The sequence below is a fragment of the Chiloscyllium punctatum genome, chromosome 8 (assembly GCF_047496795.1).
Source record: "Chiloscyllium punctatum isolate Juve2018m chromosome 8, sChiPun1.3, whole genome shotgun sequence".
Taxonomy (NCBI): Eukaryota; Metazoa; Chordata; class Chondrichthyes; order Orectolobiformes; family Hemiscylliidae; genus Chiloscyllium; species Chiloscyllium punctatum.
The window spans coordinates 102341765-102361732 of NC_092746.1; the positions used below are offsets into that span (position 1 = coordinate 102341765).

The 19968-nt window shown below is 40.1% G+C and overlaps 1 protein-coding gene across 4 annotated transcripts in view; it reads right to left on the minus strand.

The window, feature by feature from the left end:
• Positions 1 to 19968, minus strand: part of wdr37 (WD repeat domain 37) — a 150166-nt gene that overhangs the window by 38725 nt on the left and 91473 nt on the right. For all 4 annotated transcript variants that reach the window (XM_072576163.1, XM_072576164.1, XM_072576162.1 and 1 more), the window contains 3 exons: positions 15985 to 16061; positions 10396 to 10633; positions 8260 to 8401 (listed from right to left, as the gene is read on the minus strand). In XM_072576163.1, coding sequence (XP_072432264.1) covers positions 8260 to 8401; positions 10396 to 10633; positions 15985 to 16061 — 457 coding nt within the window. The remainder of the gene's footprint in view (positions 1 to 8259; positions 8402 to 10395; positions 10634 to 15984; positions 16062 to 19968) is intronic.

The window sequence follows — 19968 nt, forward strand, 5'->3', positions numbered from 1 at the left end:
AAATAAATGTAATCTTCATTTACCTATTAATAAATTATTAGTTTATGCAATGTCAAAAGAATTGCCTACTTCTTTTAGGAGCAGGCATCAACAGACAGCTGTCTGTCTTCTTCCAACTTCTTTAAGCACCACCCCCTTACACCAACCCAACTTTTGTCAATAGCACACCTTGATTTTAAATTTAAATTATTTCAATCGAGTCAATAACCAAAATGCCATTTTATTTTTTAAGTATTGGACCAGTACTAAATACAAATGATAATTTTGACAGTGCACTTGCTTTTCTCTTGGATATTCTGTAGTGCGAGGGGGGTGATTCATTTACATGTTAATATCATTTATTTTACAGTTGGATGTGTAACTAATGGCACATTGGTTTTGGGGTATTTGCATGAGGGAATCCAATGCTTAGCTTGTCAGTATTTCTGGAGCCATGCTCTTTTTTAAAAGAAATGAATTAAATACAAGAGGGGCTTCCAGGAGTGGTATTATGAATTTGCTTGAAATTAGAGGAGTTTTACGAACAGATCGAGGAAACGTTGAAGAGTATTCGCCTTTTGTCACTTATACTGAGGAGGAAACAAAACCCCATAGCTCCAAACACTTCTGGCGTTTCCAGTTCATGGATATTCTGGTTAAAGTTGGATATCAAAAACATTTTCCTGTAGAAAGGAGTCAGTTCAGAAAAATGAGGAAACCTTCTAGAGCAGAAGGTTTTGGTTAGAAGCATGAAGGCTTTATCTGAAACTGAGAAAATCTAAACACAGTTGTGTGAATAAGAGGTTGTCAAACTCAAGACTGTGATTTGAAAGCAACTGTTAATCAAACCTATCAATGATTTAGAGAAGGAAACTCTATCTGCTGTTTGAAAACTATAATGTGGTTGTAGTTGGATAGATAGAATTGTCTACTAGCATGTGTTTTGAAATATTTCAAACAGTGCTGTAAGCAAATAGCTTGGTTTATTCTATTTTAATTTCTTTGCTTTTACATAATTAACTTTTGTCTTATTGTTAAAATCAAAGCTACAGCATCACATGCTTGTGTTTCAGTGAAAGGCCACCTCATTAACTTAAAAAGAAAGTATGATCCATCAAGCCAGATTTCAGTTTGGGATCTGACATATTCCAGGAATATGATAATAACAATATTTCTTAACCTTCAACAAGACTGCTTAAACATTGGGATTTCAGATTGAAACTTTGCACCATTATAGACATCATATATTAATTTTATACTTTAAAAGTTTGCTACGTTAAAATCTTGACATATTTAAGAAGTTCAAAATAATACTCATATGACTGAAATTTGAAGCTACTCCAAGCCTATTGTTTGAAATGTTCTGGAATTGTGTCATTTGACCAATAGAATGAGGAGATAATCACAAAAGCTTAATATAAATATTTGCAACAAACACCAACATTTCATAGTTTGATTATCCTAAGTCATACAGCAGCTTTTATAATGCAATATCACAACATGCATCAATATTTACATTATCTCAGATTACCATAAAGAAACAAAAGACTTTGAACCAAACAACAACAAAATTTAACCTGACAAGACATTTTAAAGACAAACAAGATGCAAACTAAGTCGGTGGAACAAGTTATTGCAATGCTTAACTAAAATATTAAGAATAGCATCTGCCAAATTCTTCAGGAAGAGGAGAAAACAAAATCACATTGATGCATCACCTTTTAACAATATTACAATAAAGAACATAGGCTATTCATGATTCATAACTGATTAATCTTTCCAATTTTCCACACATTTCTCCCTCCTTTTCGGAAATTGACTGCTCCTCTGATAGCACCTCTTAAATGCTTAGACAGTGACTTTTCGGTGAACTATTTCCTTGATGCAATATGCTGAAAATCAGACAGCAACTTTCAAACTATCTTCAAACTATACATATAGTCCAGAAGTAAGCCTTTTCACACGAGTCTATGTTGGAATGGATAGTTTTTAGTAAGAGGGACAGTAATAATTAACTTCTTAACTTCTCTTTGTTTTTCTGCTTTTTACCTAGCTACCTTTGTACCTAAGATGGTGCCGTAAGTAGCAATGTGCAAACTTTTCACTGCAATCATATGAGTACTTATGTCAATAAACCTAATTCAATTCAATCTCCCATTTCATCTGTCTGATCTCACACTGAGGATGATCAGCCATGATCATAATGAATGGTGGTGCAGGCTTGAAGGGCAGAATGGCCTACTCCTGCACCTATTTTCTAACATCCTGTAGACAGGCAGCCAGGCTGACCAAGACCAGCGCCAACATGAGCAGACAGGTATCCTGGAAGATTGAGAGACATTGCTGTGGGGGTAGAGGAATTCTATGACGGTTGGTGGTGACAGGTGAAACACACAGATCACATGTTCGGAGTTTTACTTCAGCTTGTTCTGTTTGGAGGAAACACTCCTGCTCCTTATGCACACAAGCAAGGCACTTGTCTAAATGGGTCTGTACTCAATGGGGTTTAAAATGATGAGGGGAGGGGGATCTGATCAAAACTTGCAAAATAGCGAGAGGCTTGGATAGAGTGGGGGTGGAGAAGATGTTTCCACTAATAGGAGAGACTAGAACCCAAGGGCACAGCCCCCGAGTGAAGACACGACCCTTTAGAACCCTTTGGAGGAATTTATTCAGCGAGACGGTGAGTTAATTTGTGGAACTCATTGCCACAGAAGGTTGTGGAGGCCAAGTAATTAGAGTATCTTAAATGAAGAAATAGGATTTTGTTTAGTACGGGGATCAAGGGTTAAGAGGAGAAGGCAGGAGAATGGAGTTGAGAAACATATCAGCTCTGGCGGGCTGACTATCCTAATTCTGTTCTTACATCTTATGGTTTTTGGTTCCTGTCCTTCCTGCCTTTTATTGGCCAGATTTCCTGAGCTCAGAGAAAGCTGATATAAATGAATTAAAAGGAGAACGATAGTAAGAATTAAGGCATGCAGCCTTATTACTGTCATTGAATCACAGAGATATACAGCATGAAATTAGACACTTTGGTCCAACTCATGGGACCATGTCAACCAGATATCCTAAATGAATCTAATCCCATTTTCCAGCATTTGGCCCATATCCCTCCAAACCGTTCCTACTCATATACCCATCCAAATGCCTGTTAAATGTTACAATTGTACCATCCTCCACCACTTCCTCTGGCAGCTCATTCTATACACATACCACCATGTGTGAAAAAGTTGCCCCTAGGATGCCTTTTAAATCTTTCTCTTCTCATCCTAAACCTATGCCCTCTAGTTTTCCACCATGTGGAAAAGACCTTGTCTATTTACCCTATCCATTCCCCTCATATTTTATAAACTTTTATAGGGTCACCTCTCAGCCTCCGATGCTCCAGGGAAAAGAGCACCAGCCTATTCAACCTCTCCCGATAGATCAAACCTCCAACCCTGGCAACATCCTTGAAAATCTTTCCTGAACTCTTGCAAGTCTCACAACATCCTTCCTATAGCAGGGAGACCAGAATTGTACAGTATTCTAAAAGTGACCTAACCGATGTCCTAAATTGCCACACAACATGACCTCGAAACTCCTATACTCAACGTACTGACCAAAAAAGAAAGCATACCAAACACCTCCTTCACTGTCTTATCTACCAAGGAACTATGAACCAGTACAACACATGACCTTACCATTAAGTGCACAAGTCCTGCCCTGATTTGCCTTTCCAAAATGCAGCAACTCACATTTATCTAAATTAAACATCATCTGCCACTCCTCAGCCCATTGACCATCTCACCAATATCCCATTGTACTCTGAGGTAGCCTCTAGTCTGAAAAGCAACCCCCCGCTATCACGACCCTCTGTCTTCTATCTTTGAGCTAGTTCTGTATCCAAATAGCTAGTGCTCCCTCTACTCCCATAGATCTAACCTTGCTAATCAGTCTACCATTAGGAACCTTGTTGAACGCCTTACTGAAGACCACACAGATCACGTTCACTGGTCTGCCCTCGTCAATGCCCTTCACTATTCTTTCAAAAAATTCAATCAAGTTCGTGAGACACAATTTCTCACGCACAAAGCCATGTTGTCTATCCCAAATTAGTCCTTGCCTTTCCAAATACATACAAATCCTGTCCCTCAGGATTTCCTCCAACAACTAGCCCACTACAGATATCAGCTCACTGATCTATAGTTCCCTGGCTTTTCCTTATCACTTTTCTTAAATAGTGACACCACGTTAGCCAACCTCCAAGTCTTCCAGCACGTTGCCTGTAGCTATTGATGATATAAATATCTCAGCAAGGGGCACAACAATCAATTCCCTAGCTTCCCACAGAGTTCTAGGCTCCACCTGATCAGTTCCCAGGGATTTATTCACCTTTATATGTTTTAAGATGCCCAGCACCACCACCTCTGTAATATGGACATTTTTCAAGTTGTCGCTATTTATTTCCCCATGTTCTCCATCTTCCATATTCTTCTCCACAGTAAATGCTGATGCAAAATATAGTATTTAAGTTGCTTCCTCACTTCCCATCAGTGCATTGTTCACCCATCCTTCATTTTGCCCTGGTGGAACACTGGATTAGAACAGGTTTGAACCATGTTGGGTTCCTATTTCAGATTTTCTGTATTTTTGACTGATATTTTCAGTACGTAGATTGTCTCTAACTTCTTTAAATATAAATTTCAGTTTATTACCACTCACTGGTATTACGTTGACTGGTCTATGGTTCTCAGGTTGTGACAGCCTGCTGAGCACACAGTTGAGTAATATGGTATATAATTTCAGTGCCGGCATGATGCCAAGTACATAGGCCGTAGATCCCCAAGACTGGCAGATCAGCAGATTCCTTTGCCTATTCACAACCCGTAAGGTATTAACCATATCCAACCATCCTATGCTTGCAAAACCCAAAATACATAGTCCAACATTAAATGGCTCTCCTCAATTGGATAGCATTTGCTAAATAATCCAAGTGTGAAGAATTATGCTGACAACAAATTTAAGACAGTTAGTCAGTTGCTTACACCGGAAGCCTCGTTTGTTAATATGCAGGTCCCTGTTATTTATAGATAGAAAACTTTTGTTTACCTTAATACCACAAAACAGATAACTGCCATTTCTTGGTTCATTTCAGGCCAACGCTTTCACCAATGAGAGTTAACCTGCCTAATTTAAACTGAACAAAGCTTGTCAGTTAAAAGTCAGTCATCATTCAACTATGCATTGTTCATGGCAATGCCTGCACCAGAATCTACTTGCCAGCCAATCAGCACTCTCTTCTCATACAATATAAAATTATTTTTTTTTTGCGAATTATCTGAATAAATGCAAGATCAGAAGCTTTGACAAAATATTGATATTCTCAGCAAGACTCAAATTTGTACTACCAAATTACCTTGGTTTGCATTCTACCTACATCATGCTCAATGTTGCTCTTAAACCTTTCAATATAAATGCCATACCATAATGCCATCACAATGTTGTTATTATTTTGGAGTAGGACTCTGTTCTGTTTGTGCCAAGGTTGATCAGAGTAATATTCATTTAAAAATGCTGTATGAGGTCTAAGCCTTCTGATCCATAATATTTCATATGGGTTCAAATCAGTTCGGAGATAAACACAAATCATTATAATCATGACTTTAGTTGTTATTCAAGATTATAAAACGACGATATTTCTGAAATCCCAAAACTAAACTCCCCAGTGAAAATTATGCTCATTTAATCCTATAAACTATTGCAACTTTTTTGAACCTCTTGCCATTCAGACTAAAAGTAATTTTTCTCAAAACTTTGTCCATGGGACATGGGCACTAGCATTTAGGCATGGTATTCCGCCAGTATTTATTGCCGATCCTAACTGCCCTTGAGGAGTTGTAAGTAAGCCACCTTCTTGAACTGCTGTAGTCCTTTGGGTGTAGGTATATTTAGTGTGCTGAATTCAAAAGGGAATTCAGGATTTTGACCCAGTGACAATGAAGGAAATGCTGATTTAGTTCCAAATCAGGACGATGTGCGGCTTGGAGGGAACCTGCAGATGGTGGTGTTACCACAGATTTGCTTCTCTTGATATCAATAAAAATGCATACAACAACATGGTCCAAGGCAGTGTAACCAGTGTATGCAGTATTTAAGTGGAATTTCAGTCTGCAGACATGACAATACCTCAAACAGAATGAGTTTCCTTAAAACATTCAAAAGCACAAACCAGTGAATAACATCAATAACAGTAACAATTGCAAAGGTCCCACCCTACTCTTTGCTATCCCTGCTAATTGCGCATGTCAACATAAGACCATAAGGTGTAGGAACACAAGTAGGCTATGTAGCTACTCAGGTATATGCTGCCATTCACTGAGATCACAGAGGATCTGATAATATTCAACTTCATTTAAGTGCCTTCTCCACATAACTCTCGATTTTCTTACTAATTAAACAGTTGTCTTTCTCAGCCCTGAATATACTTAATGACCCAACTTGTCAGCTTTGTGTGTTATAGAATCCCACAGATTCAATGCTCTGATAAGATATTCCTCTCCTTCTCTGTCTAAAATGGGTGACCTCTTACTCTGAGATTATGCCGTCTGGTCCTAGACTCTTCTACGAGAGAAAATAACCTCTCAGCATTTCATTGAATCATAGCATTTACAATTTCACATTTACCCTGTAAAGCCCTCTAAGAATCTTCGATGCTTCAGCAAGTCATCTAAAATCCTATCTATACAAGTCGAATCTAGACTAGATTCTCTACAGTATGGAAACAAGCCCTTCGGCCCAACAAGTCCACATGACCCTCTGAAAAGTAACCCACCCAGACCCATTCCCCTACCCTATACTTACCCCTGACTAATGCACCTAACACTATGGGCAATTTAGCATGACCAATTCACCTGACCTGTAAAGCTTTGGATTGTGGGAGGAAACCCACGCAGACACGGGGAGTTTGTGCAAACTCCACAGACAGTCACCTGAAGCTGGAATTCAAGATCTTATTAAAAATATGCACCTTCTTACTCAGGATCAACCTAGTGAACCTTCTCTGAACTGCAACCAATGCCACTGTGTCTTGGCTGAGATATGGGGACCAAAAACGTTCACAGTATTCTTGATGTGGTCCGATTACTGCCTTGCAAAATTTTAGCAAAACCTCCCAATTTTTATAATCTGTTCTCTTTGAAGTAAAGGTCCACATTCTGTTTGCCATCTCTATTATCCGATGAACTTGGATACTGGCTATTTATTATTCACGCACTAAGGCCCTCAAAACCCTCGGGGGTTGCAGTTTTCTGCAGTCTCTGTCCATTTAAATAACATGCATTTTTTCCCATATTACAGTCCATCTGCCAAGTTTTGCCCAGTCACCTAACCTGTCTATATCTCTCTGTAAACTTTTTGTGTCATCCTCCCAAATTGCTTTCCCAACTATTTTTAAGTAATATGCAAGCTTCACTTCCTTCTTTCTAGTCATTAATATTAACGGTATATCATTGTGGCTCCAGCACTGATCCCTGTTAATACCCCATTCTACCCCAACTCTATTAGCTTCCATTAGCCAATCCTCTATCCATGCTAACATATTAACCCTAACACCGGGGCTCTTATCTTATTAAGTGGTCTTACGTGTGGTACCTGAACAAATGCCTTTTGGAATCCAAATATATTACATCTACTGAACCAATGATTGTGGTTCAGTTCCATTCCAACACTCATGCAGCCCCAGTCTCTAAAAGAGAAGAAATCAGCAATACAAGCACACACAAATATTAATGAACAAAGTGAGGCAAAGCTAAATAAATTCTCAACTAAGACCATGTCCTAATGAAAAGCCATCCTCCAAATGATGCAAGCACTTTGATCACCATGAAGCACTATAAACGTTGAAGGTGATTAACTATCAGTCAACTGTTGAAAAATAACATAAAATCAAAAATACTGACCCAATTAAAAGTTCAAAATTATTTTGCATTCTAAGTTGCACTAGAAAGTGGATGTTGAGAAAGTCATGGCACAAAGAAAAACACTAATATCGTAAGACGAAGCACGTTATTCATCAACATATTTTCTGACTATATACTGAAGGTTTACAACTTGCAAAAATAAAACTTAAATTAATGTAATTTACACAGTCCAAAAAGATACGTTGAAGCAGCCTTGAGACGCATGTTTGCCCTGTGATCTTGTCAGCAAACCAAATGTAAATATCTCACACTGTTCAGAGTTGCAGGAGAAATATAGCAGTAATTCTTGAAAGTTAAAAAGTTTAAAGGCACTCACTCTGTATGACCCTGAAAGACGTTGACCGAGTGTATTGAAGGGTCTCGAAAATCCCAGAGACGAAAGGTGGTGTCACGTGACGATGTTACGACAAGGCGCTGAGTAGGGTGAGTACAACAATGAGTTAACTCTTGGTCGTGTCCTGACAAAGGGAGACCAAAGATAAGTTGTGCAGTCAATTAGTTTTGAAGAATACGAAATCAAAATTGTATTTATCTTTCTTTTAACACCCAAGATGAGCTTAATTCTTCAATGATACTCTTTCATTAGTCATCAACGAGTGTGCTAGACTGTCGCTTCAGTTGCAGAAATAAACTTATCCACTCTTTTTCGTTATTCATGGAATGTGGCTTTAATTGGCTAGGTCAGAACTTATTACCATCCCTAATTGCCCTGGAGAAGCTAAGCATCAGCTGCCTTTGTGAAGTGTTTACTGTCCTTAAACAGAAGGGACAGTGTTGTTTGGAAGAGAGTTCCAGGTTTTTTGACACAGCAACAGAGAAGGAATGGAAGAATCATTCCAAGTGGAATGATGCACAGCTTAGCAGGGAACTTGCATGGTGTTCCCATGCATTTGCCTTCTAGGTGGTACAGTCAAAGATTTAGAAGATGTCATTGAAGGACCTGACCTGTATGCCCAAAATTATCCTTGCTTACAGACTGAAGCTACTAGCAGTGGTACTGAAGAATTTTCATAACATAAGTATCATTTAGCAGACAGGAATATGGATTTTAGAGATTATCTATGACACAATAACCATTTTACAAACAAACATTCTGTTTTGAAGAATTCTACAGCTCAATGTAGACCTTGGAGGAAATAAACTGCAATGTTGCTGAAAATAGTTAAATCAGATAAATCTCTGGGCATCAAGTGTTCTTTACTAAATGGTCTCACATTGCTAAATATTGCAAAAGCAATATCTATATGCTGATCAGTTTCTTACACTCATCTTCTTTCTACTGTGAAAGGTGTTTTACAACTGCTACCCACAGACTGCTTGAAAGCAAACACTGTCAGGAGAATCCCCCTCAAGAGATGTCGTGGAGTTCTGTTCTGATCTAATGAATGAGAGCAGTGGATAGTGCTCTTTGCTATAGGGTCACGTGGTACAAAAGATTGTACTCAAAATGTCAGCTCCCCTGATTCACATTTTCAAAACACAAAGCACTACAAAATGAAACAACTGGTGGGAGCTTGAGAGGGAGGGGTTAGCGTTTAAGATTGGAGGTATGTATGTTATCTCGTAGTAATCTCACATATTGATAAACATGGTTAAAGTGTGTTCAATTGCTCAGAGATACTGTTTGGTTCTTTAGCAAATGCATAATGCATAGAAGTAGAAGTGAGCAAGTCCTATTTTCTCCTACACAAAATACATGGATTGTGAAGTACGAAAGAGAAAGGGTGGAATAACACAAATATACGTGGGAAGAGGAACATTTCAACATAGAAAAGGATATGGTCAGTACAATAGTCTATTTGCTCTTCCCTATTCAGAACCATGCCGCAGCTATCTAATATCACAGCCCCTAAATGGCACTGAAATAACCTAACTCTGATGTGCAAGACAACTGACTCAAATTTAATATTGCAGCTTCATATAAATGAATTAAATGTACTTTCGCTTAAAGGTGAACAAATTATACAGCAATATCTCAGCCTTCACAGAATAAAGGTGTGTGATAAAGGCAGACTAGATTTCTTACAGTGTGGAAACAGGCCCTTCAGCCCAACAAGTCCACACCGACCCTCCGAAGAGTAACCCACCCAGACCCATTTTCCTCTGACTAATGCACCTAACACTACGGGCAATTTAGCATGGCCAATTCACCCAACCTGCATATCTTTGGATTGTGGGAGGAAACTGGAGCACCCGGAGGAAACCCACACAGACACGGGGAGCATATGTATACTCCACACAGACAGTCGCCCAAGGCAGGAATCTAACCTGCGTCCTTGGTGCTGTGAAAGAACAATGCTAACGATTGAGCCACCATGCTGACTAGCAAAAGAAAAATACATCACCCAGGTAAACAGCCTACTTTCTTCAACATCTCAAAGCTTAGTTCTGTATTTTCACCATAAAAATATCTAAGAAGTGTACGTCACACTTTCCTATACCTTAGTCTTACCTGTCAGAGAATGCACTAGTTCTGACGTTTCTACATCATAAAGGTTTGCAGTTCTATCCCAGGAAGCTGTGACCACCTGCTTGCCTCCAACTAACCAGTCAGCAGCTATGACCACACCCTGATGACTCTTGAGTGTAGTTGATGGAGCTCGGACTGTTGGACTTTCACTGGGACATTCCACTTCTCCATCCGCTTCATCTTTGTCTGAGAAATCAACTTCTTCCTCCCCAGACATTTGCTGTGACAAAATACAGAGAATTAAACTCAACTTACAGATAGAATGCTGGACCCATATTAACAGTTGCACTCAAAGTAATTAAAGTAATTAGTCAAATAAGATAACGGTGGCAAAAAGCCAAAGAATTAATTTTCCAGCTGTGCAGTACACAAGAAACAATTTAACTCTTTTGAACTTCTGTTGACAGATTGTTGAGCACAGCCGAAGTCCAACCACCTTGAGTTATCAGCTCACCATTCCACATCACTTCACATGTAGTAGTTCAGGAAAGGAATAGCAGAATCGCTAGCTATACAGTCTACTTTGTTAAAATTTAATTGCCTTGCCCAAAACAAAATTCCCACACAATTCGAATTAGATAAAGTAAACTTCTCAGGGACATGGCAATTTAATGCATAAAGAAATTCAAACAGTTTTGAATTAGGAAATAGCAAAGAAAAAGTAACATCAAGCATACTAAAGACACTGTCCTGCCCAGAAGCTTGCTCAGTTTTCACTTATTATCATTTTCACCTAGGAACTTCATTTGAAAAGTTTGTCTTGAGCTGCACTCATAATACAAGCCTCAGCTCCCACGAAGCATCATACACTTGAGATGACAGGCGCAAATTCTCCAGTTCCTATTTAATTCAAGCAGAAACTAACCACTTGCTAAACCTTCCTTCACCAGCACTAAACATCACTAAAGTGTTTCACAAGAGGTATTACCTCTTTTTCACACAGAGGGTGGTACGTGTATGGAATGAGCTGCCAGAGGATGTGGTGGAGACTGGAACAATTGCAACATTTAAGAGGCATTTGGATGGGTATATGAATCGGAAGGGTTTGGAGGGATATGGGCCAGGTGCTGGCAAGTGGGACTAGATTGGGTTGGGATATCTGGTCAGCATGGATGGATTGGACCAAAGGGTCTGTGTCCATGCTGTACATCTCTATGACTCTATGACTCTAAAGCTAGTCATTGAACATTAGCATTGGAAAAAGCTTTCGAAAAAACATCAGAGAAAAAAATACCTGGCACAGGGGAGATCAGAATTAACGAAAGCCAGTGCAGATTTGTAAAGACAGATTTTTCATAAGGTTGATAAGGGAATGCGTTGATGTTGTCTACACAGATTTTGAGAAAGTAACAGCAATATCATACAGTTACATTGCCACTTTGACAATAAAACATTCCAAGGTATTTAATCGGCATATTGTAAAATAAAGTACCCTATTGAGCCACATATTGGTCTAACCTTCAAGTCTTCAGAGTGGGTATATGAATGAGGTGTGTGCTGGAATCATGTTAACGTCTTGATGTATCAGCCTATGTGGGAATTGCCTGGTAATTTCAACTTTGGACAGAGCAAGAGGAGCTCTGAACATTAGGATCAACAAGCAGCTACTGGGAGAGATGTGGTTAGGGATCAGGGTGGGCAGTAGACAGGATAAGAAAGTGGGAAAAATGGCAACTAGCAGGTTCATAAAGCAGGAGAGGCAGCAAACGGGGGGGGGGGGGGGGGTGACTTATCAAGCAGGGGTGGCAACCTGAAGGGTTCGCAAGTGGGAGGGTTGGTCAGCAAGACAGTAGGTGAGTAGGAAGATCATAAAGTAAATGAGCAGTAAGTCAGAGTGGCAGCATGTGAGAGGAGCAGCTCTAAAACTCTATCAATTTGATCTTACAATGCCATACTAGTCTGGTATAGAGTGACATTAAAACAAAAGTCCTGAGACTGTGTGCACCTTACTATACCCAGAACATTCAAGAATAACAATTTTAAAAAAGGCAACTTGATGAACTCTTTAAAAATATTTCTGATGCTCTGATACAGTACATCCCAATTTTAAGTCACTGGAACCTACCACTATAAAACAAACAAAGGACTGATATATGGGGAGAGAATGAATCGGTTAGGATTGTGTTCATTGAAGTTTCACAGAATGAAGGGAGATCATAAAATTCTAACAGCGCTAGACAGGTTAGATACAAGAAGAATGTTCCGGATGATGGGGGAGTCCAGAACCTGAAGTCATAGTTTAAGGATAAGGCGCAACATTTTAGGGTTGAGAATGAGTGGTAAGCCTATGGAAGCCCCATAGTACTGGCCAAAATACTGAATGTACTCAAGGAGGTAGATATAGCTCTTCTGGCTAAAGGGATGAAGGAATATGAGGGCAGGGCATGTTTAGGGTATCGAGCTCAATGATTAGCCACGATCATGATGAATGACAGGTCAAATGGCCTACTCCTGCTCCAAATTTCTATGTTGCTTTGTATGCTGTTAGTCTATAATAGCACAAAAAATAGGAACAGGAATAGAGTCTTCAGCCTCTCGAGCCTGCTCTCCCATGCAATAGGATCACAGCTAATGCAATATTCCTCCTGTCCACTTTCCTGCCCTATCTCATAACCCTTGATTAGGAAAGCAGAGAGTGGGGATAAAAGGGTCCTTCTCAGGATGGCAGCTGGTGACAAATGGAGTTCTGCAAGGCTCAGAGTTGGGACTTTTCACTTTATACATTAATGATCTAGATGAAGGAACTGAGGGTATTCTGATAAGGCTCGTAGCTAGGGAGAGGGACAGGTAGTATTGAGGAGGCATAGAGACTGCAGAACGATTTGGCCAGGTTAGGCAAGTGGGCAAAGTAGTGGCAGATGGAGTACAATGTGGGAAAGTGACGTGATGCACTTTGGTAAGAAGAATAGAAGCATGGGCTATTTTCTAAATAGAGAGAAAATTCACAAGTCTGGAGTCCAAAGGGACTTGGGAGTTCTAATCCAGGATTCTGTCAAGGTAAACTTGCAAGCTGAGTCAGTAATTAGGAAGGCAAATGCAATTAGCATCTATTTTGAGAGGACTTGAATATCAAAACAGGGATGTACTTCTGAGGCTTTAAAAGACTCTGGTCCGACCGCATTTAGAGTATCGCGCGCAGTTTTGGGCCCCGTATCTCAGGAAGGATGTATTGGTGCTGGAGTGGGTTCAGAAGACGTTCACAAGAATGATCCCAGGAATCAAAAGCTTAACATAGGAGAAACATTTGAGGACTCTGGGTCTACATTTAATGGTGTTTAGGAGTATGAGGGAGGATCTAATTGAAACATACAGAATACTGAATGGCCTGGACAGAGTGGATGATGGGAAGATGCTCTATTAGTCAGAGAGTTTAGGATGCAAGGGAATAGCCTCAGAGTAAAAGGAAGACCTTTTAGAACAGAGATAAGGAGAAACATGTTCAGCTAGAGAGTGGTGAATCTATGGCATTCACTGTCACATAAGGCTCTGGAGACAAGATCATAGAGTATATTTAAGACGAAAACAGGTAGTTTCTTGATTGTCAAGGGGGTCAAGGGTTACAGGGAGAAAGTGGGAGAATGAGATTGAGAAACTTATCAGTCATGACCGAATGGCCAAATTTCTGCTCCTACGTCTTATGGTCTTATGATTCCCTAACTGATTAAGATTTCTTTCTGTCTCGGCCCTAAATATACACAAGGTCTCTGCCTCCACAACTCTGTGGAAGGAGCTCCAGACTCCAAACCCTCTGAACAAAGAAATTAATATAATTATAGAATTTCCAAAGTGTGGAAAGAGACCATTCAGTCCATCAAACCTCCAAAGAGCATCCCACCCAGACCCCTACCCTATCACCAGAATCCACATTTACCATGGCCAATCCACCTAACCTGCACATTTTTGGACTGTGGAAGGAAACCCATGCAGACACAAGAAGAATGTGAAAACTCCACACAGGCATCCAAGGGCAGACTCGAACCCATAACCCTGGCACTGTGACACTGCAGTGCTAACCACTGAGCAAGCGTACGGTCTTTAATTTAGTCTTAAATTGGTGGCCCTTATTCTGAAACTATGCCCTCTAGTTATAAACTCTCCCATCAAGGGAAACATCCTGACAGCATTTATCCTGTCAAACCCCTTAAGAATCCTACATGTTTCAACTCGATCATGTCTCATTCTTCTGAACTCCAGTGAGTAAGCAGAGTCCCAAACCGCTTAGCTTTTGCTCATAAGATAACCTCTCCACACGTGGGTTCATCCTAGTAAATCTTCTCTGACTTGCCTCCAATGAAATATCATTCCTGAAATAAGAGGACCAAAACCGCTCAGAGTGCTCCAGATGTGGTCTCACTAGCACCTTGTCAAGTTGCAATAAGACTACTGTTCTCTTATTCTCCAACCCCTTTGAAATAAGGGCCAACATTCAATTCAACTTCCTGATTACCCGCAGCACCTGTGTGCTAACTTTCTATGTTTTGTGCACAGGTACTCTCAATTCCTTTTTTGTTGTAACTGCTGCAGTATTTCCCCATTTAAATGATATTCTGTTCTTTTATTGTCCCTATCAAAGTGAACAACTTCACATTTTTTCACATTATACTCCATTTGCCAACTCTTTGCCCACTTACTTAACCTCTCAATATCACTCTCTAAACTGTTTGCATCCCTCTCATAACCTGCCCTGCAGTTTATTTTTGTGTTATCTGCAACTTTGGCTACAACATATTTGCTTCTTTCCTACAAATCATTAGTATATAATGTAAACAGTTGCATTCTCAGCACTGAGCCCTGTGGAACCCCACTGGTCACAGGTCGCCAACTTGAAAAAAGGTGATTCGCACTCACGATTTTCTGCTCATGTGCCAATTCTCTAATATGCTAATATACTACCTCCACCATCGTGGGATCTGATGAGATGCCTTTTTTGAGAGGTACCTTGTTGAACGCCCTCTGGAATTCCAAATACAGTATATTTACTGATAGCCCTCTATCTGCTCTGGTAAAGATTTCCTCAAAAGAACTCTACCAAATTCATCTAACTCAATTTCTTTTTCATGGAGTCATGCTGAAATTGCTTGATTAGATTATGATATTCCAAATGTTCTATTAACCCTTAATAATTGATTCCAATATTTTCCCAATAATACACGTTAGGCTGCCTATAGTTACCCACTTTTTGCCTCCCCCCCTTTCTGAATACAGGTGTATTGTCACATGTAACTGTCACATTGACAGTTTTCCAATCCTGTGGTACTTATGCAGAATCTTAAGGATTTTTGGAAAATTACAATTAATGCATTCCCTACCTCTGTGCTTTCTGCATATTATCTATTTCTTGCTCACCATATTCCAAACAAGGTAATAAGATTTATCGCACGACAATGACCTTGATTTTAACAAAGGTCCCTGAGGGTTAACAGAGAAAAAATGGCAGATGGCAAAAGGTTCCTTACACTCAATCATTTGGATCTCCATAAAATGGGGAAGAGATTACAAAAGGTTTGTATTAACTTATAATGATACACAAATTAGACTAGTTTTAGCTTCACAAATGACACAGTTACTCACGTTTGAATCAATTACAGGCTGTGGGGTGGGCAGTTGCACTATGTATCGCCAGATATGCGCCGTCTGATCTCCAGATGCTACAAGTACAAATGAAAATAGTCTAAGAAATACATCTATATGGCGCCATTGTGGCCATATTAAACTGTCCACAGAGAAATACAAAATCATCATTTCACATGAAAAATAAACAAAAACTTTCACATTAAACTTTTACTAAATTATACTTTTCAACTTCTTCTGAGCAATGTGGCAACAACGCAGCATTCCCAATTCCTTCAACTCAAAGAATTTTAATATATCCATCCAATTTAAAACCAATCAAAAGCAGCAAACAAATCACGATTTTTCTGATGAAAACAAGTTGTCAGGATATCTAAAATGTTTATTATTTTCAACAAAACTTGTATTTGCTCGGAAAATAATGCTAATAATCATCAACTTTCCAAAGTAAAGGATAAATTTAACACCACTTGTACCTACACTGCCAGTTGTCAAAAGTGTCATTTCTTTCCGAAGTCAATGTTGGAAATTTCGTCACCAATTCATATGGTCTTAATGATAACTTCCCTGCAAACTTTGCATTACGCACAACACTATGTAGGGTTCATATAAAATAATTAACAATGTGGCTGGAACACAAATACAATGCATTTTTTAGAGCATTTGATTTTGTTGCACTGCATTTCAGAGAAAGTCTCAACTGAAATTAAGAATTTTAATAAGCAGATCAAGAGCTCCCTCTTTTGGCTCATTCTCTCTGGTGCAAAGCCTTCTCCATGTAAAAGCAAAAGAAGAAATTCGCAAGTTTTTTGAACCTGGTTCTTCCCCCAATGTTATGTCTCCCTCTTTTGGCATAATCTGTAAAACTAAATTTAAAAAAAATACCCATTTTGAAAAATCCTTAAATGTTCTAAATGGTAAGCCCTAAAAAGCGTACACATTCATTTCCCACAAGGTAGGACTAATACATTAAACGGCATTTATTTCAATGCAAGGGACCTAACAGGGAAGGCAGATGAACTAAAGGCATGGTTAGGAACATGGGACTGGGATATCATAGCAATTACAGAAATATGACAGAGTGATGGGCAGGACTGGCAGCTTAATGTTCCAGGATACAAATGCTACAGGAAGGATAGAAAGGGAGGCAAGAGAGGAGGGGGGAGTGGCATTTTTGATAAGGGATAACATTACAGCTGTGCTGACGGAGGATATTCCCGGAAATACATCCAGGGATGTTATTTGGGTGGAACTGAGAAATAAGACAGGGGTGACCACCTTATTGGGATTGTATTATAGACCCCCTAATAGTCAGAGGGAAATTGAGAAACAAACTTGTAAGGAGAGAAGACCATAAGACCATAAGACATAGGAGTGGAAGTAAGGCCATTCGGCCCATCGAGTCCACTCCGCCATTCAATCATGGCTGATGCGCATTTCAGCTCCACTTACCAGCGTTCTCCCCGTAGCCCTTAATCTCAGCTATCTGTAAGAATAATAGGGTGGTTATGGTAGAGGATTTTAACTTTCCAAACATAGACTGGGACTGCCATATTGTTAAGAGTTTAGATGGAGCAGAATTTGTTAAGTGTGTACACGAACATTTTCTGATTCAATATGTGGATGCACCTACTAGAGAAGGTGCAAAACTTGACCTACTCTTGGGAAATAAGGCAGTGCAGGTGACTGAGGTGTCAGTGGGGGTACACTCTGGGGCCAGCGACCATAATTCTATTAGATTGAAAATAATGATGGAAGAGGATAAAGGAGAAAGGCCAATTTTGACGGTATTAGGCAGGACCTTTCAAAAGCTGATTGGGGCAGATGTTCGCAGGTAAAGGCGAGAAAATGGGAAGCCTTCAGAAATGAGATAACGAGAATCCAGAGAAAGTATATTCCTGTTAGGGTGAAAGGGAAGGCTGGTAGGTATAGAGTTTGCTGGATGACTAAAGAAATTGAGGGTTTGGTTAAGAAAAAGAAGGAAGCATATGTAAGCTATTGACAGGATTGATTGATTGAATCCTTAGAAGAGTATAAAGGAAGAAAGAGCACACTTAAGGGGAAATCAGGAGGGCAAAACGAGGTCATGAGATAACTTTGGCAAATAGAATTAAGGAGAATCCAAAGAGTTTTTACAAATACATTAAGGACAAAAAAGGGTAACTATGGAGAGAATAGGGCCCCTCAAAGATCAGCAAGGCGGCCTCTGTGTGGAGTTGCAGAAAATGGGGGAAGACACTAAATGAGTATTTTGCATCAGTATTTACTGTGGAAAAGGATATGGAAGATATAGAGTGTAGGGAAATAGATGGTGACATCTTGCAAAATGTCCATATACAGAGGAGGAAGTGCTGGATGCCTTGAAACGGGTAAAGGTGGATAAATCGCCAGGACCTGATCAGGTGTACCCTGGAACTCTGTGGGAAGCTAGGGAAGTGATTGCTGGGCCTTTTGCTGAGATATTTGTATCATCGATAGTCACAGGTGAGGTGCCAGAAGTCTGGAGGTTGGTTAATGTGGTGCCACTGTTTAAGAAGGGTGGTAAGGACAAGCCAGGCAACTATAGACTAGCGAGCCTGACCTCGGTGCTGGGCAAGTTGTTGGAGGGAATCCTGAGGGATAGGATGTACATGTATTTGGAAAGGAAAGGACTGATTAGGGATAGTCAACATGGCTTTGTGCGGGACAAATCATATCTCACAAACTTAATTGAGTTTTTTGAGGAAGTTACAAAGAGGATTGATAAGGGCAGATGTGATCTACATGGACTTCAGTAAGGCGTTCGACAAGGTGCCCCATGGGAGACTGATTAGCAAGGTTAGATCTCACGGAATACAGGGAGAACTAGCCATTTGGATACAGAACTGGCTCAAAGGTAGAAGACAGAGGTGTGGTGGAGGGCTGTTTTTCAGAGTGGAGGCCTGTGACCAGTGGAGTGCCACAGGGATCAGTGCTGGGTCCTCTACTTTTTGTCATTTACATAAATGATTTGGTGCGAGCATAAGAGGTACAGTTAGTAAGTTTGCAGATGACACCAAAATTGGAGGTGTAGTGGAGAGCGAAGAGGGTTAACTCAGATTACAACAGGATCTTGACCAGATGGGCCAATGGGCTGAAAAGTGACAGATGGAGTTTAATTCAGATAAATGCGAGGTGCTACATTTTGGGAAAGCAAATCTTAGCAGGACTTATACACTTAATGGTAAGGTCCTAGGGAGTGTTGCTGAACAAAGAGACCTTGGAATGCAGGTTCATAGCTCCTCGAAAGTGGAGTCGCAGGTAGACAGGATAGTGAAGGTGGTGCTTGGTATGCTTTCTTTTATTGGTCAGAGTATTGAGTACAGGAGTTGGGAGGTCATGTTGCGGCTGTACAGGACGTTGGTTAGGCCACTGTTGGAATATTGCGTGCAATTCTGGTCTCCTTCCTATCAGAAAGATGTTGTGAAACTTGAAAGGATTCAAAAGATTTACAAGGATGTTGCCAGGGCTGGAGGATTTGAGCTATAGGGAGAGGCTGAACAGGCTGGGGCTGTTTTCCCTGGAGCGTCGGAGGCTGAGGGGTGACCTTATAGAGGTTTACAAAATTACGATGGGCATGGATAGGGCAAATAGGCAAAGTCTTTTCCCTGGGTTCGGGGAGTCTAGAACTGGAGGACATAGTTTAGGGAGAGAGGGGAAAGATATAAAAGAGACCTACGGGGCAACTTTTTCACGCAGAGGGTGGTACATGTATGGAATGAGCTGCCAGAGGAAGTGGTGGAGGCTGGTACGATGGCAACATTTAACAGCCATTTGAATGGGTATATGAATAGGAAGGGTTTTCAAGGGATATGGGCCGGGTGCTGGCAGGCGGGACTAGATTGGGTTGGGATATCTGGTCGGCATGGACGGGTTGGACCGATGGGTCTGTTTCCATGCTGTACATCTCTATTACTCTATGACTCTATAACAGTTATCCTTCTGAATTATAGAATCCCTACAGTG